Source organism: Phyllobates terribilis, unplaced genomic scaffold (genome assembly GCF_046119375.1).
Source record: "Phyllobates terribilis strain yellow unplaced genomic scaffold, ASM4611937v1 Scaffold_3__8_contigs__length_932513732, whole genome shotgun sequence".
Classification (NCBI taxonomy): Eukaryota; Metazoa; Chordata; class Amphibia; order Anura; family Dendrobatidae; genus Phyllobates; species Phyllobates terribilis.
The window spans coordinates 719507466-719530624 of NW_027362763.1; the positions used below are offsets into that span (position 1 = coordinate 719507466).

Below are 23159 nucleotides of genomic sequence, written 5' to 3' on the forward strand. Positions count from 1 at the left end.
CCTTTAAACTACAGCTGTTTTCTTGGCCTTATTCCAGCACACTTTAACCACTAGAGGCACTGTTCTGTAGGAGTTATGTTTGCCAACTTTTGGGATGGGCATCTAGAAGGTTAATAATATATGTGCAACTGGAAATGTTTTCATGACCACGTCCCTTTTTTCCAAACTAGGTTTTCTCCATGATCACTCCACACTCCCTCTGCTCCATTTATCTCACCCATTGAATGTGTATTTTAATGCCAGGGTTCCTTCTGCTGATGGAGTATCCTGGCATCACACACAAGAAGCCAATCAGGGCTTTCTATGAGCTTCTGGCTATGACCAGGAGATTATCCACACTTCTAGGAGTGTGGGAGGTCTCACCTATCTCCACAAACCTCCTGGATGTTCTGGAAGAGTTGTCAAGCAGGCTTATCCATTTATGATCATAGGGGTGCGATGCTGATTTAATGCCGTTTACGCTGAAGTTTACCCTCTCAGTGGCACTTCCAGCTACGAGGGTGGTTGGGGAGCCATGGTGCAGGGAGAAACCGTGAAGGCTGATTTAGCTCCTTTCTTCCTCATGATCGGTGGAGAACCCAGAAGCTGGACTGGCACCAATCATAAAGTGATAAATAAAATGAGAGTACCCCTTTAAATGTCAAATACCTGACTTGTACTAGTCTTATACACATATTCATGTTCCTCTTTATAAAGTGCATTAGTCCCACAACTTTAAAGAGTTATTCCCTAGTTGCTATACACCTATATTCTCCTAAACAGTCTAGTAGCTTGGGCAAAGTGTACAAAGTTGTGCTTTATAATATTGATTTTGCTCATAAGCAAAAATTCTTCTAACCGAACAATACATTTCACAAACCTTCTCTTGTTTTTTAGTTGGTGACTGAGAAGAGGACATATTACCTAACAGCAGATTCTCCTAATATCTTGGATGAATGGGTCAGAGTCTTGCAGAACGTCCTTCGGGTCCAGGCAGCCAGCGTACTCTTCACACAACCTGATGTTAAGCCAACAGTAAAGGGGCTGCTAACAAAGGTAAGGTACATAAATGGGGGGATGTCAAATCAAGTCACATTTTACAGGTTCGCTAAACCGTGTAATATATAGAAAATCTGAAAATGCATCAAATTGATCACAACAAATTTGCCATATTGTTATGTAATGCAGGTGCCGGAATGCAACGCACAGAGACACAAGGCGAGAACAGTCAGAGATGTTTGTAAACAGTTTTATACAACAGGTATACTGAAACAAGGGATTAGCAACAAGGGTAATGAACAGTGGTTTAAAATATCAGAAAAATACGAAATTTCTCAAAATAAGGCGCAGTCTCTTAAAATAAGGCGCAGTCTCTTAAAGTAAGGCGCAGTCTCTTAAAATAAGGTGATGCCCTCAAGCATGAGAAGCACCACACAAGTTCTTTAACCGTGAATTTGGCCCTAGCGGGGGTCACCGGTTATTCCCGCTAGGCCGTGAGTCTCTTTCCGGATGAATTCAATTAAATCACGTTGTGCTACTTTAGCCCCAACCGTCCCCCTCCCAACCTGAGTACTTAAACCCAATTGTCCCCGGTACCGTGGGTGAGCAGTGGAAGTGACGGCCCTGCTCACGTATGCAGCTCCTCTCTGCTTGGCTGTTGGGGGCAGTCTCTCGAGCCTTGGATAGGGGGGTCCAGGCCTCGTCTGTCGGCGGCCGACGTCGGGTTCCGCGAACTCACTCAGCACAGCGATCAGGTTCCTAGTATCCTCAGCAGGCACAGCACTCGAGTCACAACTGTGAGGGATCCGGAGCTCTTTTACCGGTGCCCGGCTGGAGCACCTCTCAGGCCTCTGGATTTGGCCTGTCACGCGGGGTTTCTCAGGACGCAGGGAGCACGTCTGCTCCTCTCTGCTGCTTGGCGCCAAAGACCCCTCAGGTTTGGCGCGCTGGCCTCTTATCTCTCTCAACTCCTTCCTGGAAGTCACCTGATCGGGTCCAGCCTCTGAATCTGCCCTGCCTGCAACTTCCTTTGTGTATTTTGGTTCCGCTTGACTGTCTCTGGCCAGTAGATGGCAGTCTCGCTCCATCCTTGAAACGTCATGTTGAAGTTCTGTTACAAGCTTTTTAGCTCGTTCTACATTCCTCCCTCCTTTTTGCTCGCCAGTCCACGGGCGAGTGGACTCCTCGCAGAATTGATGTCTCCTTCCAGGCAGTGCAAGCTCAGACAGGAGTTGGGCACACTCCTGCGTTTTCTGTTGGATTCGAGACCAGATAAACTCTTCCTGAGCATACCGGTTAGGAGGAATTCCAGCATTAGCCCGCTCAGTTCTGCGGGGCTCTTCTTGCGGAGGAGACTCCGGGAGATCCGAGGAATCAACTACTGGGGATTGCAAATCATTTCCTGACTCATTCTGACTTCCACTCGGGAGTGGCACCAACGGTTCTGACGGGCCCAACTGCATTGTGGCCCACCCTTCTTCATCCCCCAAGGTTCCTGTATGTGGCACTTCAGCCAACACGTCTGAGGGCCCAGCCCTGTTACAGACTTCTGCTTCAGAGGAGCAAGGTCGCAACATATTACGGTGCAACACCCTGGATGTCGCGGTGTCATCCCCTTCGGGCGTAACCTCGTAGACGGGGTTGTCTGGGTGAACCTTCTTCACCACCCGATATGGTATTGCCTCCCAACGATGGTCCAGCTTACTCCCAAATCGTTTAGCCCTCACCAGCACTCGGTCTCCTGGCTGAAGGGATCCACCTGTGGTCGGGGGCCGAACTGCATGCTCTACTTCCTGAAACTTCTGAGCAACCAGTCTTCTCACGGTATGGAGTCGACGCTGGTGTTCTTGAATCCAGGTACTTGGGCTACTGCCCGGACCGGGGTCTTCTGAGTCTAGCTTCAGTTCGGTGATTTCTCGGCCACTTCTTCCAAACAGCAACAAGTAGGGGGTGTAGCCGGTGGTTGCATGAACTCGATTATTATACACCCACACCAGCTCGGACACGAATTCGGGCCACTTCATCTTTTTGTCCGCTTCCAGTGTTCGCAACATTTGCAACAGGGTTCGGTTAAAGCGCTCGCAAGCCCCGTTCCCTTGCAGGTGGTAGGGCGTTGTCCGGGAACGGTCGATCCCATAGATGCGGTATAGCTCATCCATCACTCGTCCTTGGAAGCAGGCCCCCTGGTCAGAATGTATTCGCTTCGGGCACCCATAAATCCGGATGAAATCTTGACAGATGGCCTTGGCTGCGGCTTCTGCCGTCTGATCTTTAGTGGGCGTCACCACTGCAAACTTGGTGAAGTGATCAGTCATGACTAAACAGTGTCCATAACCGTTGTATGAAGTTCCTACCATCAAGTAGTCAATCATCAAGACTTCCAAGGGGGCAGAAGTTCGGATGGTCTGAATGGGAGCTCTTTGCTCCGGGGGCTTGTTCAACTCACACTGGCGACATGTTCGGCAGACCCCCTCGACTTCTTGTCGCAGTTGAGGCCAATACACCAGCCGTTGCAACCACCGGAAGGTCTTTTCTACTCCGAAGTGAGCACCTCTTCTATGAGCTTCTTGGGCTAGCTGTGTTACTAGTGCTCCTGGAACTACCACTTGCCAGGTAACATCAAACTCTCGAGGCAGCTGGATTCTTCGGCATAGCAAGCCATCCTTCAGGAGGAGCCTCTCCCACTGGCCTAGGATTTGTAGGGTAGTTGGAAGTGAAGCGGCTCTGGTTTCCTGGTCGGGTCTCTGATTAAGGGCGACCCATTCTCTCAACTTTGCTAGCTCCGGGTCGGATTGCTGCAGATGTATCCATTCGTCTCTTGAACGTCCCAGAATCTGAGTGGGCCTCGGCTCCCCTCTGGTCTCTTGGGCGTCGACCACAGCAGTGGCGAACTGGCTGAAATCCGGGATCTCGTCGCCTTCGAGCTCCTCATCTCTGTCCTTCTTCGGCCCCGCCTGAGTGACCCGGGACAGGGCATCTGCATGTGTGTTCAGGGCCTTGGACCGATAGGCGATTTTATACTGGAATTTGGACATCCTTGCGACCCACCGCTGTTCTAACGCGCCCAGTTTGGCGTTCTCCAAGTGGGCCAAAGGGTTGTTATCTGTCCGCACTTGCACTTCTGACCCTGACAGGTACTCAGCAAACTTCTCGGTCATGGCCCACACCAGTGCCAGTAGCTCCAGCTTAAACGAACTGTAGTTGTCCGGATTCTTCTCCGTATCTCGGAGTGACCTGCTGGCATACGCGATCACTCGCTCTTTCCCTCCTTGTACTTGAGCCAGCACTGCTCCCAGCCCATGCAAGCTTCCATCAGTGTACAACATGAACGGCTGCGAAAAGTCAGCGTAGGCCAGAATCGGGGCATCTGTTAGCGCCATTTTCAATGCTCGGAATGCCTCTTCTTGTCGTGGGCCCCACTGAATGGGCTGCCGCTTGGCTCCCCCGGCTGTTCCTCTCAGCAATTCATTGAGCGGGTTCGCAATCTTAGCGAAGTCTTTAATGAATCTGCGGTAGTATCCAGCGAGCCCCAGGAATGCCCTTAGTTCCCTTAAATTGGCGGGCGTGGGCCACTTCTGCACGGCAGCTACTTTCTCCGCAGTGGGGTGCACCCCTGCACTGGACACAGTGTGCCCCAGATATTCAATTTCTCGTTTGAAGAGACGACACTTACGAGGCTTAATTTTCAGGCCGTGCCTTTGTAGCCGTTCTAACACTTGTTCCAATCGGCGGAGATGATCCTCAAACGTTGCGGAATAGATAATTATATCGTCCAGATATATTAAAGTGGCTTCAAAGTTGAGGTCCCCCAAGCATCTCTCCATCAGCCGTTGGAAGGTTCCTGGCGCATTTGTTAGTCCGAACGGCATTCGATTGAACTCAAACAGGCCCATAGGGAGAACAAAAGCTGTCTTCGGACGATCCTTCTCAGCTACTGGGACCTGCCAATAGCCACTGACCAGGTCAAGGGAGGAGAAGAATTTGGCGCTCCCTAGTGCAGATAGAGACTCTTCGATTCGGGGGAGTGGATAGGAGTCCCGTACTGTACAGGCATTCAGCTTCCGATAGTCTACGCAGAATCTCAGGGTACCGTCCTTCTTTTGGACCAGCACGATCGGAGCCGCCCAGGGGCTCTGGCTTTCACGGATCACACCGTTCCGCAACATGTGGGCCAATAGCTCTTTCACCTCCTGGTACATTTGAGGCGGGATCTGCCGATATCTCTCTCGGATGGGAGCAGTATTTCCGGTGGGTATTTCGTGCTGAATGTCCCGAGTGCACCCGAAATCATCTTGATGCTGTGCAAACACTCCCTGATATCGGTGTAGAAGTTGTTCGATCTGCCTCACTTGTCCAGCAGAAAACTCAGTCAGGTTAGCTTCCATTTCTTCCAGGAGGTGGCGTCCAGCCAACGGTTCTCTTCCATGTTCCTGGCTATTGAGGGACACCTCTAGGGTCCATGGTTTTCCTTCCACAGGTGCCAGCCCTATAGCGTCAGCTCTAGTAAGGGCCTCCGGCATTACGCACACTCGCGCCACCTCTTGTCGGGGCAACAACTGTAAACTGGTGCCGCTTAAATTGATGCAGCGCACGGGTACTCGACCGTGCCGCACGGTGGCCAGAGTTCGAGCAATCAGGAGTCCAGAGGGCGCTTCTTCTCCCTCCATTGGTTCAACTTGAATGTCCACGCCCTCTAAGGACACATGTGCCAGCACCGGCAAAGTGAGTACAGTCTGTCCCACCGGCAGTGTTATTGTGGCTTCGGGCGGTATCGATACCTTACCAAGGTACTGGGAGGTAGTGGGCAACTTTTGAATCTGACTGACCCGCACGAGGTGCTGGAACACTCTCTTGTTAGCTGGGTCTCGAGTGGCGCGGGTCCAGTTGTTTTTGCTACAGCCCTCAGCCAGGAACTGTCCGACTTCTTTCAGCACATTCATGCCCAGGGTTACAATGGGCCCATCGCCTCCGGGCCCGGTGGTCAGTACAATCCCTTTTCGACCGAGGTCCTTTCCACATGCCCGCACAGACATCCATACTACTCCCGCTACTGGGATAGGTAGTTGATTAGCTGCCACCAGTTTGACAGTGGGTTCCCGGGAGGAACGAGCGACTTCAGGAAAGTGACTTTGGAAGTACGTCTCAGGCATAGTGGTCACTTGAGACCCGGTGTCCATCAAACAACGGATCCGCTGCCCATTGAATTCAGCCCAGATAATGGGCCTCTCGGAGACAACGTCTTCAGAGCTCCCTCTTCTACTCTCTGAAGCTTGAGACCCCACGGTATGCTCCACAACCGTGGGGCATTTTAGTTTAACGGCTGTCCCCTCCTCCTCCTTTCTCGGTTGGGACAGTCTTTGGAGATATGCCCCCTACCTCCGCAGGTCCAGCACTCCGGTCCTCGTTCTGCCGATAGGTCGGGTACATGTCGTGCTGGGGCCGGATAGGAACGTCTTTCTCGTTCTGGTCTCCGTCCGCGTTGAGCAGTACGGTCCGTCGGCAAGGGGGCAGTAGGAGTCTTCCTAATAGAATTCAGCTCACCCCGAATGTCTCGAATTTCCTGACGTATTTCCCGTACCCAATCAGGCTCTTGGTTGGTGAATCCAGGAGCAATTGCCTCATGACTTCTAATTGTGGCTTTGAGAACAGGAACTTCTCTCTCCAGGACTCTAGCTTCAGCCCCTACCTCCAGGAAGCCCATATCAGGGCTCAATCGCAGCCGCTCCTTCAGGATCTGCCTCAGGGAAGGGTCTTTCAAGCCAGCAATCAGTTGGTCACGCAACACCTCATCCAATGGTCCCAGTCCTCGGTTCCCATCTCGAGTTTTCTTCGTGATATGGGCCGTCACTTCCTGTAATGCATTAACATACTGATTTACTGTCTCATTTTCCCATTGGACCCGCTGAAACAACCGTAAGCGCAAGTGTCCCAAATCTGTAGTGTCACCGTGCATGTCCTCTAGAATTTTTATCACTTTATCCACGGTGTCGCGGTCCCCAGGTGGGCGGTACATCACAGTCTGTCGGGCCTCTCCATCAAGGGTTAGGAGGGCCAACTCCGCCTGGGCTAGAGGGTCAAGGGGATACATACGTAGCATACTTCTCAGTCTTTCTGCCCAGTCCCAAAGTGACATGCCATCCCCTGTAAACTTGGGAAGATGGCTGAGCATAGCCCCCAGGGGTATATGGCTCCGGCCGGACCCAGCCATAGACTGATCCGCCATCTCTGCGTCTGAATGTTGCATCCTGCCGACTACGCCAAATGTAATGCAGGTGCCGAAATGCAACGCACAGAGACACAAGGCGAGAACAGTCAGAGATGTTTGTAAACAGTTTTATACAACAGGTATACTGAAACAAGGGATTAGAAACAAGGGTAAAGAACAGTGGTTTGAAATATCAGAAAAATACGAAATTTCTCAAAATAAGGCGCAGTCTCTTAAAATAAGGCGCAGTCTCTTAAAGTAAGGCGCAGTCTCTTAAAATAAGGTGATGCCCTCAAGCATGATAAGCACCACACAAGTTCTTTAACCGTGAATTTGGCCCTAGCGGGGGTCACCGGTTATTCCCGCTAGGCCGTGAGTCTCTTTCCGGATGAATTCAATTAAATCACGTTGTGCTACTTTAGCCCCAACCGTCCCCCTCCCAACCTGAGTACTTAAACCCAATTGTCCCCGGTACCGTGGGTGAGCAGTGGAAGTGACGGCCCTGCTCACGTATGCAGCTCCTCTCTGCTTGGCTGTTGGGGGCAGTCTCTCGAGCCTTGGATAGGGGGGTCCAGGCCTCGTCTGTCGGCGGCCGACGTCGGGTTCCGCGAACTCACTCAGCACAGCGATCAGGTTCCTAGTATCCTCAGCAGGCACAGCACTCGAGTCACAACTGTGAGGGATCCGGAACTCTTTTACCGGTGCCCGGCTGGAGCACCTCTCAGGCCTCTGGATTTGGCCTGTCACGCTGGGTTTCTCAGGACGCAGGGAGCACGTCTGCTCCTCTCTGCTGCTTGGCGCCAAAGACCCCTCAGGTTTGGCGCGCTGGCCTCTTATCTCTCTCAACTCCTTCCTGGAAGTCACCTGATCTGGTCCAGCCTCTGAATCTGCCCTGCCTGCAACTTCCTTTGTGTATTTTGGTTCCGCTTGACTGTCTCTGGCCAGTAGATGGCAGTCTCGCTCCATCCTTGAAACGTCATGTTGAAGTTCTGTTACAAGCTTTTTAGCTCGTTCTACAGTTAGACATTTTTGTCAAAAATTACACCACCTTTGATTAGCTTAAAAGTTTTTTCCTAACATTGTAAGTTATTATCTATCCACAAAATAGGGGATAGCTTGCTGATCAGTGGGGGTCAGACCACTGGGTTCCCCTCCGATCCCGAGAGCAAGGCTATAAAATACCACATTGTAATAGAGCTGTGGTCCCACATGCGCACCTCGGCTATATTCATTGTCTATGGGGCTCCTGGAGATAGCCAAGCTGTCACGCAAGGTGAGGGAAGGAATAAGTGTACAACAATGGGAAGAGGGGGAAGGGAGCCCAACAACTAGGGAAAAGGGGAGTGGAGACCCCTAGGCAGATCTAATATCACGCTGCCTACCCTATCGTCCCTAAATAGGTTCCGCACCTATCACCGAGAAGGAAACCTGATCCCTGAATATCCCTAGAGCTAGGCCATAGGTAAGGAGGGGACGGGGTGAACACTAGTCAGGCCCCACTGTAACTAAAGACAACAAGGTAAACAAACAAAGGGGTTACACTTAGCTTGAGAAGACATCAGAGAGATAAGCCCAACTGTCCTCCAAGGGAAGTTCAAGAAGAAACTAGCCGACTACTAGTACTCCAGGCATGGACAGAGGAACATAGAACTATCAGCGGAGACTCTCTGGAGACACTGAGAGTTTTTAACTACCAAGCAAGGGTGTGTCAGTTAGCATCAGAAGGTGTAGGTCGCTGCCGGGTCCTAAAGGGAGAAGGATATCACTACACTACAGAGATGAGAGAATCAAGAAGGCATCAGCAATGCCAAGTGCAGTGACCTTCTACAGCCGGATCCAGAGTTTCTGTCTGTCATACTTGATACACCCGTGACACAAGAACTGTACTTGGCTTTCTCCAATAGTCCTACATTCAAACAATGGGGAATTTTGTTCTTCTATAGGTGGGAGCCCCAGCAGTCATACCACCATCGATCAGCAAGTTAGACTTATTCTGTGGATAGGTGAAATCTTGCCATTTTCTGAATAACCCTTTTTATCCACAGCAAAATTTTGCACAAACATTTTTATCAGATGTTTTCTCCTCTTTACTCTAACTCAAGCATCTAGGCACTAAACCCCTACCCCCCAAAAAAAACTAACAAATGTAAAAAGCACTGAATAGGATGATTGAGTATGGAAACAAAATAGACAATATTGCCATAGGATAGAAGGCACAATGTTGTAGGTTTATAGGATGCAGACAGCATCTCGTTAGTCTCAAGGCTTTAGTTGCCATATATGCCTGGGATACATGAAGTGGAGAAAAAAATAGCGAAGATATCACCCAAAAATAGGAAACAGACTAAGGTGCGAAGAAGCCATCGATCCAACTCCAAATAGAAAATATATTTAATATAGTATAAAAGCAATACAGGAAATCAAAAAAATATATATGACATAAAACACCTCAAAATTAAAACATTATTAATAAATCTGGTCTATTTAGCCTTGTTGTCATTTTTCTAGAGACCGGGCACAAGACAAGAAATGAAAACATATTTTTGGCATGTGTATAAGAGTTTTTTGGTGCATCTTGTATAATGAATCTTCTAAAACTGCAGTAATGTGATGTCATTGGCAAAATCAGCAGGATCTGTGGCTCAGACCCACTTTGATGGCTCCAAGGTTCAATGGCTGGTTTGATATAACACACTGAATGATTTGGAAATGATGCTTAATTTTTGACCAAATGCCTTATATTATGTTATATTTATATTTTCAGGTTAAGCATGGATATTCAAAGAGAGTCTGGTGTACACTGGTGGGAAAAACATTATATTATTTCCGCAGTCAGGAGGAGAAGGTGAGCTTTACCTTTCCAATACTACATCACACTTTTCTAATATACAATAAATGCAATTGCCATTCAATTCAAGGGATAAGACTCCTATTAATACTGTGAATAATTGAGTCTAAGCTTTGATTGATCTATTGGTTCAGGACAATATACTCTCATTAGCCCATTGAAAAATGCCATTGAGCTAAAGGCACAACATTCAGATGAGATCCTGAGTCCTTTGGTATTAGTGATTAGTGGGGGTCTCGGCTTTAATCACCATTTTTGACAAGTCTCAGAAGCGCCTTTAAGAGTGTTTCACAATACACAAATGACACTACTCATGCTTTGGCCGATAGTCAAAATAATTGATGATATTGTTTTTGTTTTTTCCATTTTTTGTGTAGTTTCCACTGGGACAAGTCAAACTCTGGGAAGCAAAAATAGAGGAAGTAGACCGGTCCTGTGACTCCGATGAGGACTATGAGACCAGTGGACGGAGCCTCTTATCGACACATTTTACCATCGTCATCCATCCCAAAGAACAGGATCCCACATACCTTCTCATTGGATCAAAGCATGAGAAAGTACGCATGGCTCTCAGAGGAAAACATGGAGTTTCTCTACCCGTATTGTGTAATCGACAGTAACAAGTTGACATCTGTACACCTAGGCATCTTGGAAAGTACATTTTGACTCGGGTTTGCTCCCATCTTCTATCTATGCTATAGGCTGGTCTACATACAGTTGAAACCAGAAGTTTACATACACTATATAAAAAGACACATATGCATGTTTTTCTCAATATCTGACATGAAATCAGAATAAACCTTTCCCGTTTTAAGTCAATTAGGATTACCATAATGTTTAATATTTGCCAAATGGCAGAATAATGAGAGCGAGAGAATGTTTTAAGCCATTTTTGTTTCTTACTGCAAAGTCAAAAGTTTACATACACTCAGATTACTATGCCTTTAAACAATTCTGGACTACCCATGATATCATGTGTTTGTAAGCTAGAGACGCACCTGTGGATGTATTTTAATGCACACCTGAAACACACTGCTTCTTTGTGTAGCATCATGGGAAAGTCTAAAGAAATCAGCCAAGATATCAAGAAGAGAATTGTGGATTTGCACAAGTCTGGCTCATCCTTGGATACAATTTCAAGATACCTGAAGGTACCTAGTTCATCTGTACAAACAATTATACGCAAGTACAAACAAGATAGGAATGTCCAGCCATCATACCACTCACAAAGAAGATGGGTTCTGTGTTCCAGAGATGAACGTGCTTTGGTCCGACATGTGCATATCAACCCAAGGACAAAAGCAAAAGACCCTGTGAAGATGATGGCGGAAGCTGGTAAGATTGTGTCAATATCCACAGTGAAACAAGTACTGTATCAACATGGGCTGAAAGGCCACTCTGCCAGGAAGAAGCCATTACTCCAAAAGAAAAATAAAAAAGCCAGATTAATGTTTGCAAATGCACACAGGAACAAAGGCCTTAATTTTTGGAGATATGTCCTGTGGTCTGATGAAACTAAAATTGATCTTTTTGGGCATAATGACCATTGTTACATTTGGAGGAAAAAGGGAGAAGCTTGGAAGCCTAAGAACACCATCCCAGCTGTGAAACATGGGGGTGGCAGCATCATGGTTTGGGGTTGTTTTGCTGTAGGAGGGACTGGTGCACTTCACAAAATAGATGGCATCATGAGAAAAGAAGATTTTGTGGCAATACTGAAGCAACATCTCAAGCCATCAGCCAGGAAGTTAAAGCATGGGCGGAAATGAGTCTTCCAAATGGACAATGACCCGAAGCATAATGCCAAAATGGTAACAAAATGGCTTAAGGATAACAAAGTCCATGTTTTGGAGTGGCCATCACAAAGCCCTGATCTCAATCCTATTGAAAATGTATGGGCAAAGCTGAAAAGGCAGGTGCGAGCAAGGCGACCTACAAGCCTGGATCAGTTACACCAGTTTTGTCAGGAGGAATGGGCCCAAATTCCGACCAACTATTGTGAGAAGCTTGTGGAAGGATATCCCAAATGTTTGACCCAAGCCATTCAGTTTAAGGGCAATGGTACCAAATACTAATGAAATGTATGTAAACTTTTGACTTTGCAGTAAGAAATAAAAATGCCTTAAAACATTCTCTTTCTTATTATTCTGGCATTTGGCAAATATTAAAAATTATGGTAATCCTAAGTGACCTAAAATAGGAAAGGTTTATTCTGATTTCATGTCAGATATTGAGAAAAACATGCAGATGTGTCTTTTTATATAATGTATGTAAACTTCAGGTTTCAACTGTAGATAGATAGATAGATAGATAGATAGATAGATAGATCATCCATCAGAATATAGCTGCTGAACAGAGTTGATGACACAGTTCGGCCCACACACTTTGATATTCTCTGTTATCATTACTGGACCACATCACTATCGGGGACATTTATTCTGCTTATTTGGCCTCAGACGGGCACACAGGATTTAGAACAATAAGACACAAAAAATGACTATTCCGGTTGTTTTCTAGGATACCTGGCACTACCATTTAACCATGGCAGCAGGAGTGACAGGAGCCAGTGTGGGGACGGAGTTTGAGCAGCTGGTCTGCAAACTACTGAGCTTGGATGGAGAATCATGTAAGTGCTGCGTGTTGGGGAGAATATCTCATGTGTCCAGTCTATGTGAGCGGCAGTGTATGGAGGCCGTGAAGGCAAAAACCATGCTTACTAGGAATCCAGAAGATTGTTCAGTTGTTTACTGACCAGCCTGGCCATCAGATCTGACCAGATTTGATCTCTAGGGTTGGCATTGGGGAGATAAATTGCACAATTGCCCAGGACCCCCTTACCCAAAGGGACCCCCTTCTCCAGTTCTACTCCGCATTACGGATCTCCATCTCCTGATCCGTGGAAATGAGCGGGCGGACAGCTGAAAAGCAATGACTGCTGTAGAGAGTGTCTAAAGCTAGCCCTGTAGACCTCCATATTTGCCGAGACCAGAATAGTGACCTTCTATATGAGAAAAATACCTTCCTGTTCCTTAAAGAGGTAGTATATGTTTGACATCCCATTTTCATACACCCTATTTAGGAATCCTGCATTAATACAGGCGTCTCCTCTTCAGGATACTCATTTCTTGTCCAATGTGAAGAATGGTTACAAGGCGTCTCTTATTCTGGAGGACCTGTGCCGTCCTGCATTATACAGACAACCCATTGATTGAAATGGGTCTTGTGTAATGCTTCATTCCTCCCGTGGTGGCGCTGCAGGAGAATGTCACACTAAATGTCAGATTTCCCCACAGCTGATCGTTGGGATCGGGGGACGCTGTAATTTGGTATTGATTTTGAATAAATGTTGTATAGTTACTGATTTTATTGCCCTGTTTAGGCACACAAGTATGGAGACATCCCGCTCTGTGTCACAGCAAGGAAGCCATAACGTCACCACTTAGTACCTTACCCTCAGAGGCATTACAGACAGAAGCCATCAAATTATTTAAGGTAAAAAAGAAAAGTAAATGTGAGCGTCATGTGATGTACTTAATTTCCCCATGTCCCATAGTTGGCCATGTAGGTGACTTTGTTGTTGTGAAACATCGAGTCCTGGGTTTGAATCCAGTCAAGGACAGACCCTTGAACTTTGTATGTTATCCTTATGTCCAGCTGGGTTTGCCCTTGGTTTTCTGATTTTCTACCAGACTTCTAAAAACGCAATGATAAGTTAAAGAAGTTGTCTGAGATAAATTATTTTCCTGGAGGAAATAACAAACTTGCGTAAAGTTACAACTACAGCGCATGTGACAGCAGCTGCAGCTTGTCTACAATGCCCAAGGCAGTGGCAGAGAGGCTGCACTGGACCTGGGGAGCAGGAATATAGCAGAGATGTCTTTACTTCTGCACAGGACATCCTCAATCCGGCATCCCGGGCACCTTTAGCACTTACTAGGCCTTGTGAGATCAAGATGTCACATGAGACATCACGTCATGACGTGCATAGCACCGACTAGTCAGCACATGAGGCACGCAGAATGCCGGACCGAGGTTGTCAGATGCAGAAGTGAAGACCGGCTGCCAAAGAGGACTAGACTGGATGCCTGATCAGGTTAGGACAAACTCCGCAGGCAGTTACCTGCCCTGGTTCTAGCGCTGTTTCCCCACCGCTGCTCTGGTTTTGGTGTTGTGGCTGCAGAGGTGACGTCACATCAACAGTGCTTTTTACCAATCTAGTCAGTCACTGAGCTCTGGATAAAAGAAACATATTGCTTTGTTCAGTACAATAGCACTGAGATCAGCCTAGAGCAATGATGAGCATTGTTGACATGATGTCACCGCTGCAGCCAAAACAACAGAACTGGAGCATCAGTGGGGAGATGTCGCTGGACCTAAGGAGGGTTAGTGCCTGCAGAGTTTGTTATTTTAGGCATGTTATGGAGTTTGGCGCCCATTTTCCCGAAAGTGGACAACCCCTCTAAATAGTTCCCCCGAACAAGCCTGCAGCTGTTGCATAATCCAAATCTGGCTGCCAGTAGCAATACAGTGAACTGAAGAACAGTTGAGAGCTCCATGTGGGTGGACTTTCTTAAAGGCATCCCTGCTATATACAATCACCATTAGATAAATACCAGCTATATACAGAAGTATACAGATTAATACCCTACTGATAGCAGCATTCAGCCGAGATCAGCAAAACATTGGAAATCATTTATGCTGCTGATCCCCTTGGCATGACTGCAGTCTCTCGTACAAACCCTTTGCTATAACGATGAATGAACAAGGGATATATGGTAGAAAACTACTTCTTTACTTACTCAGTACCATAACTAAGGCACTTAGCTGAAACGCATACGTCTGATTTGTCTCTTGTTTTGTACGTGGATTCATCTTTGACTCATTCTGGATTTTAACTAATGTCCTAAGGATTTGTATTTTTATACTTACTAGTGATGGGCGAGCACTAAAATGCTCGGGTGCTCGATGCTCGGGTCGAGCACATTGGAATACTCGGGTGCTCGACCCGAGCAACGAGCCCAATGTAAGTCTATGGGAAACTCAAGCATTTTTCAGGCGGCTCCCCCTGGCGGTCTGCAGAGGACCTAAAAATTGCCCGAATCGATGGGAACAGTGCTCAAATGACATGGAAACAGCATGGGGAAGACCCCTGGATGCATTTCTGACTCCCAGGTCACTGCTGTCAACAACGTTGTCAGAGGTATTGCGCCACTTTTACGGACTCACAATAAAACATACAAAAACGAAACCAAAATGGATTTTCCTGGGAAATGTGTTAAGGAACATCCTTTCCAGGATAATGACTTGTATATAAAGCAAAATAAATAACCAAAACCAAAAATACTCCTCCACACCTTGGGCTGTGTTCACACTTAGTGTTTTTGATGCGTTTTTGCACTTTTGCATTGCTTTCAACCAAGACAAATGCATTCACCAAGAAATGTCATTTTAACATTTTACAACCTTATCTGGCCATGTGGTGTGTGAGATATCATCAGACACATCGTGTTTCATTTATGAAGGAGGGACTCTGAATGGCACAAAGCCTATTTTTATAGGGCCATCAGGCGGCCTTTACTATTCTTAAAGGGCCAGCAGTCGGCCCTCACTATTCTTAGAGAGCCATCAGCCGGCTATGTTTTATTGTTCCCATTACTAAAGAGTGGGTGTCCTATACTGTTATTGCATATGCAGTGAGTGGAAGGGCTGACCAAAATTTGGACGCACCCCAATACCACTTTGAAAATTTAGACGTACCCCAATACCTCTTTGAAGAGACTTAGAGGAGAGCCTCCTGAAAACAATGTTCCCATGATTAGGAAGTAGGTCTCCCATTGTGTTTGCCTATGCAGTAAAATGCAAGGGTTGCCAAAAATTTGGAGGCACTCCAATGCCCCTTGAAAGAGACGTAGAGGTCAGAGGGCCTCCTGAAAACAATGTTCCCATTATTAGGAAGTGGGTCTCCCATTGTGTTTGCCTATGCAGTGAATGCAAGGGCTGCCAAAAATTGGGAGGCACTCCAATGCCCCTTGGAAGAGACGTGGAGGAGGGCCTCATAAAAAATGTTCCCATTAGAAGTGTATGGGCTGACAAACATTTACCCCTGGGGGGTATACATGAACATACTGTATAAAAATGTATTTTTACGGGCATCATAAACACCCTTTAAAAAAATTATTTAGGTGTTGCATCACGGACCACGGTCACCCTGGTGATATGGTGGTGGAGGATGAGGATGAGGAGAAGGAGGAGGACAAAAGCAAATAGTCAAAATCAGGAAGCATATACCCATGTGTGAGTGTGAAGAGGTGAATGGGAATACACCTCCCCAAAAAAGACACTGGATTTGAAATTATGTTACGCTGCTATTATTCAGTGGTGTTGAGAAGTCTGGCCCAATCCAGCCCTTGTTCATTTTTATAAAAGTCAGCCTGTCAGCATTTTCAGTTGACAGGCGGATGCGCTTATCAGTTATAATTCCACCAGCGGCACTAAAACCCGCTCTGATAAAATGCTGGCGGCAGGGCAGCCCAGGACCTCCAAGGCGTAGAGAGCCAGTTCATTTCACGTATCCAGCTTGGATACCCAATAATTATAAGGCACAGAGGAATCACAGAGGACGTTGGTACGGTTGGCCAGGTACTCCCTCGGCATCTTCCCAAACTTTGCACACCTTGTGAGAGTACCCCGCGCCTCAAAGCCTGTGCGATGGGAAGGGCTGAGAAAATTCTCCCAGAACTTTGACAGTATTCCCCTGCCTCTGCTGGATTGAAGTTGTGTCTCTCTCGCCTGTACTCCTTGGTTGTTCAACGAACTGTGACCTCTGCCAGCGATTTCTGATGGGGATTTTTTTAATAGTTCTGCAAGAAGGGCCTTCTGGTACTGCCCCATTTTTGTAGACCTGTCCGCCTCAGGAATAAGAGATGTAAAGTTCTCCTTGTAGCGTGGGTCTAGAAGTGTCACCAACCAGTAATGACTGTCACCCAAAATTTTGAAAACGCGAGGGTCATGGGAAAGGCAGCGTAACATAAACTCAGCCATGCGTGCCAGACTGCTAACAGGCAACACTTCCGTGTCCTCACCAAGAGGATGACTGACCATGCTCTCCTCCTCCCCCTCTCTGTCCTCAGGCCATCCACGCTGAACAGACGGTATGACAGTTGTGCAGGTAGTACCGTCTATAGCGCATGAAACTAGCTCCTGTTCTTCCTCCTCCTCCTCCTCTTCCTCCTTGTCACCCAATCCACGTTGGGATGAGATGAGGCTGCGCTGTGTGTAATCACCCTGTATGGTTCCTTGCTCCATCTCATCGTGCTCCGCCTGCAATGCATCCTCTTTGATTGTGAGCAGAGAGCATTTCAGAAGACAGAGAAGCGGGATTGTGACGCTAATTATGGTGTCATCGCCACTCACCATCTTGGTGGAGTCCTCAAAGTTTTGGAGGATGGTACATATGTATGTCTGACATCCATGTCCACTCCTGAGGTCTTATGTGTGGAGTCTGAACTGAATACCGACGGCCTTTTTGATACTGGTACTCAACAACTGCCCTCTTCTGCTTCTGCTCTCAAATCCTTCCCAACATCTGCAGTGTAGAGTTCCAACGCGTGGGGACATCACACACCAGTCTGTGAACCGGAAGCTGCAAACGCGCTGAAACACGGCAAGGGCGGCGGAAGCTGTAGGTGACTTTCTAAAATGGGCACACAGGTGGCGTACTTTAACAAGCAGATCCGGCAGCTCCGGGTAGGATTTGAGAAACCGCTGAACTACGAGGTTAAGCACATGGGCCAGGCATGGTACGTGTGTGAGCTCGCCTCGCTTCAGAGCCGCCACCAGGTTCCGGCCATTGTCACACATGACCATGCCTGGCTGTAGGTTCAGCGGTGTGAGCCACAGATCTGTCTGCTGTTTCAGAGCTGTCCACAACTCTTCAGCATTGTGCGGTTTGTCACCTAAGCATATTTGCTTTAGCACAGCCTGTTGCCACTTGGCCGAGGCAGTGCTGCAGTGCTTCCAGCTTGTGACTGATGTGGTCATTTCGGAGATGGAGGCTGAAGAGGAGGGGGAGGCTGAGGAGGATGAGGTGCAGGAGCTGTAGACTGTGGGGGCAACCCTGATTGACCTAGGGCCCGCAATCCTTGGCGTCGGGAGGACGTGTTCCGTCCCAAGGTCCGACTGGGTCCCGGCTCCCACTATGTTAACCCAGTGTGCCATCAGCGAGATGTACCATCTCTGCCCACAAGCACTTGTCCACGTGTCCGTGGTTAGGTGGACTTTCCCGGTAACTGCGTTGTTGAGGGCATGGCTAATGTTTTTGGACACGTGCTTGTGTAATGCAGGGACGGCACATACCGAGAAATAGTGGTGGCTGGGGACCAAGTACCGAGGGACGGCTGCCGCCATCAGCTTGCTGAATGCTTCCATCTCCATGAGCCTAAAAGGCAACATTTCGAGCGCAAACAGTCGTGAAATGTGGGAATTTAGTAGTGTGGCCTGTGGGGCGTTGGCTGTGTATTTGCGCTTGCGTTCCAAGGACTGGGGTATGGACAACTGAACGCTGCGCTGGGACAAGGACGTGGACGTGCTTCCTGATGCTGCTACTTGAGAGTGTGCAAAGACAGGTGCAGGGCAGGAGGCATCTTCGCATGCAACATGGACAGGGGATTGGCTTGCATGCACAACAGCGAAAGAAGCAGTGGTGCCACCCACAGACACTGTTCCTGGACCCTGGGGTTCGGCCCACAAAGTCGGGTGCTTTGCTGCCATGTGCCTGATCATGCTGGTGGTGGTCAGGCTGCTAGTTTTGCCACCCCTGCTGATGCTGGCCTGGCAGGTGGTGCAAATGGCCTTTTTGGGGTTATCGTCAGAGTCTTTAAAAAACAACCAGACTCGGGAAGACTTAACAGTTGTACTGGCAACTTCCTTTGTGTTGGTGTTACGGGGAATGGTTGCCTGCCTTCTGTCTGCGGCCACCACACTGCTTCTTCCTGCCTTTTGGGGTGCTCTGCCTCCCTCCCCCTGTGTGCTGCTGTCCTCGCTCTGCATGTCCTCCTGCCAGGTTGGGTCAGTTACTATATCATCCACCACCTCATCTTCCACTTCCGCACCCTGGTCCTCCTTCTGACTTTCTGGCAATTGTGTCTCATTATCGTCCACCTCTTGTGACACTTTCCCACCGTTTCCTTTGTGTGACCATGGCTGCTCAAATATTTGGGCATCGCTACATGCGATCTCCTCTTGCCCCGCTTCAAGTGGACCGGGCGAGAGGCCCGAATCTATAAATGGAAAAGTGAACAGCTCTTTCTAGTGTCCAAGTGTGGGATCAGTTGTTTCCGGGCACACGGCATTGTGGGAGGAAGGAGGATCAGGGTGAGGAATATGCAGTCCAGACTCACGGCTACTGAGACTTGACAGTGTGGAAGACAGGGTCATGGTCATGGTGGTGGCAAAGTGACTGGAAGCATTATCCGCTATCCAACCAACAACCTTTTGACACTGCTTTGGGTTCAATAGTGGTGTGCTGCGGTCCCCTAGGAATTGGGACAGGAACGTCGGGCGAGAAGATGTCTGTGTTTGTTGTGGCACAATTTCAGCTTGCCCACGGCCTCGGCCTCTACATGCACCATCACCATCACGTCGAGTTCCCTGTCCTTTGCCACGTGCCTTGCCCATTTTAAATGGAGGACAATATCTTCCACGCGCACTACAAATGGCTGAATTTGGAGCTAAGGTATATGTAATCCGTGTGGCGGAGAAACCACAGTTTTAAATACCTGGCCTGTAGGTAACTGTTTTGAACAGCAAACCGGTGTCAAAAACTTTGTTGACACACTGAAAAAAAATTTAACGGAGGCCAGAAATGGCAGTATTTTCTGAAAAAGTATATGTGATCCGTGTGATGGAGAAAACACAGTTTTAAATACCTGGCCTGTAGGTAACTATTTTGAACAGCAAACTGGTGTCAATTGCTTCACTGACACACTGAAACAAATTTTTAATGGATGCCAGAAATGGCAGTATTTTCAGCGCAATTCTATGTGATCCATGTGACGGACAGACCACAGTTTTAAATAGCTGGATTTTTAGCGCTGTAATATGGAAAGGACCTGGCTGTATTCTGCAGTGCCAACAAGGAAATGGCGCAGAACAACGGGTGTTCTCTGGATTGCTTTTTAGGCAAATAATGAGGATTAAGATCCAAAAACAAATTATTCCTGGCCCCTGAGACCTGGGCCTATTTCTACAAATATCTAACAGCAGCAGCAGACAAAACTGGAATGGAGCCTCTTGTGCTATGTGCGCTGCAGTCTGCTATATACCCTGCCTGCCTATATACACTGCCTGCCTGACATCTCTGCAGATGGATTAGTCCTCTGAAAGACTGTTTGTTGAGATAGATATGTGTAATATACTTCTCTTCTACCTACACTACCTAATAAACAAGCATATCTCTCCCTAGCTCAGCAGTACCTCTCCCTACACTGTCTCATTCCAGAGTGACAGTGACGAGCATGGTGGCGCCAGGTCTGATATAGACCTGATGACGCTGTGCTGCCAGCCAATCACTGTAACGCCACAACCAACATGGCTACGGCATTACAGTGAGTGGCAGACAATCCCTGCATGTTCACTGGCTCTGTAAAGAGCGCCAAACATGCAGGGAGGAGACCAGAGCTCCCGCCGAGCAACCTCGGAAATACTCGGCGAGCGCCGAGCATCTCGAGCAGTGAAATGCTCAGGCGAGCACCAAGCAGTAGCGAGCATGCTCGCTCATCACTAATACTTACGTCTCCTTAGCTGGACCCTGGATATTTTTTCCATTTTTTATTATATTTACAGAATATTATATCAGGTTACTATAAATATTTTATGTAGCAAGGTATACTGCACTCTTGTTAAAAATAAGAAGAATACGAGTGGTCAAGTAAGAGTTCCACCCTGCACAGTAAAGAACACAGTAAGATACTCGGCACTTCCGAATGCGTAGCGAATATTTTATTAGGTAGTCTCAGTAATAAGTCAGTGATGTTTTAGCCCTTTGACATGGCCCTTTATCATACACGGATTTCTGTTTGAATATAGACTCGTGATCCTCGTGAAGGCAAAGTTGCGTGGTGATGAGCGCTCAGTTCCAAACGACTTTGTCTTGCCATTCGATAGCACTGCTATCCAAAGCATCAAACGTCTATATTCAAACAGAAATCCGTGTTCGATAAAGGGCCATGTCAAAGGGCCAAAACGTCACTGATTTATTACTGCGATTGCCTAATAAAATATTCGCTATGCATTAGGTAGTGCCGAGTATCTTACTATGTTCCTATAAATATTTTATACTTAGGGAAAAAATGGGAATTTTTTCTTTTTTTTTTTTTAAATGCCGCCCTATTATTTTTGAACAGTTTCTGAAATGTTTTCGTTAATATTTCACACTGGACCACTCCATCCAGGCTTTCACTTTAGGCGTGGGACTTGCGGGTAATATGAGAGCAACAGACACTTATGTCATCGTCTCTACACACCTACAGTGGAATATGCTACAAAGCAAACACAGGAATATCCAGCTGCAGCAAATCAACCACATATGTGAAAGAATAAGTCCTATATACAATTTGAAGGGAAACTCGGCATGCTGGGAGGTCAAGGCAGAGATCGGGATAAGAAATACCTGCACCTCATTCTATAATCTGTGCCTGGCGGAGACTGACACAGGGACGGGATAAGTGGATTCACTTCTCATTGACCCACAGTGTTTGGAATCCGGATAATGAGCTGGGTACACTCCACCCCCCTCTCTAATATCTGAAAATTATGACTTTTAAGACTTCCAGGATTATTTATTACGACAAGAACATGATCTACCCTTCCGACCTTGGCAAACTTTTATAATACATCTTATTTCTGTGGGGAATTTAAAAAAAAACCAAAACATCTAAAATAAATTATTGGATTTAAAATTAAATAAAGTAAAATTGGAATTAGTATCAGCAAAACAATCTCCTTCTGGCTATTGTGACATTATGCTTTTTACTTTCAATAGGGTTTATGACTTTAAAGAGGACCAGTCATAAATATTTTTTTATCTATTTTGTCTTTACCTGGTGTAAATGCCGCTGTTCTCCTGAATCCGGCGATGTTTTACTTTAGTTCCTGCTCCTCTCCATTCCTGAGATATGGCCCTCTCTTCCTTGTATATTAATCTTGTCTATTTAGCCAAGGGGGCGAGGATGCAAACTCTTCTCTGTGGGCGTCCTCCTGAGAACCACACCACCATTACTAACAAGACTAGATTTACTTACAGAATAAAGGCGGCCGGATCTCAGGAACAAAAAGGCGCAGGGACAATAGAAAAAGAACGCCGGATTCAGAATAACAGCGGCATTTACACCAGGTGAAAATAATTACATATTTATGGCAAGTGACAGGTCGCCTTAAATAATGGCTCATGTGAATACTGCATCAGTACAGCTTTGAAGCTTACTAATAGGCAGGTAATTGCTACCTACCTGCCTGTTGTGTCCGGCACATGAATTCTGACATCATGCTGATTGACAGCCAGCTCCCCGCTGCCTAACTGCAGGGAGCCCGCTGTCAATCAGCATGATGTTGGCAGTCACACCCCATCGACAGAGCAGCCCAGAAGAAGAAGAGCTGCTCTGTTGACATGGTGCAGCTGAATCGCCAGCAGGAGCAGTCAGTGATCGCTCTGAGCCGATCCTGGATATAACAAGCAGGCAGTTTTGTCTGTTACCAACTACCTGCCTATTAGTTTTTAGAATAATAATGATGATAAAAAAATCCCGGATAATCTCTTTAAAAACAAAACTGAGGTAACAGCAGAAAAGCAGATAAAAGAATAAAAATGAACTAACCTTTTCAGTCCCTGCAGCTCCAGCTCCAATGCTCCATGGCTGCTGTTGGTCTCGGTGTATTTTTCTGAAATGATGACTTTACGTACATCAATGCTAATCTGTGGCCTGTAATTGGCTCATGGGTGGCTGTAGCAAAGTAAACAAAGACAAGGGTGTTTTTTTATCCGCTTACTTTGTGTTAGCTCAGTTCTCTTAATGGCCATAGACACTTTTGACTTGGAAAAAAAAAAGTATTTTTTACAAAAGTTTGAATCAT

The 23159-nt window shown here is 47.1% G+C and overlaps 1 protein-coding gene across 1 annotated transcript in view; it reads left to right on the forward strand.

The window, feature by feature from the left end:
- PLEKHH2 (pleckstrin homology, MyTH4 and FERM domain containing H2) overlaps nucleotides 1-23159 on the forward strand; it is a 255616-nt gene that overhangs the window by 202947 nt on the left and 29510 nt on the right. The window contains exons 15-19 of the mRNA XM_073672039.1: nucleotides 877-1035; nucleotides 9948-10028; nucleotides 10409-10588; nucleotides 12549-12657; nucleotides 13411-13523. Of these exons, the coding sequence (XP_073528140.1) occupies nucleotides 877-1035; nucleotides 9948-10028; nucleotides 10409-10588; nucleotides 12549-12657; nucleotides 13411-13523 (642 nt within the window). The remainder of the gene's footprint in view (nucleotides 1-876; nucleotides 1036-9947; nucleotides 10029-10408; nucleotides 10589-12548; nucleotides 12658-13410; nucleotides 13524-23159) is intronic.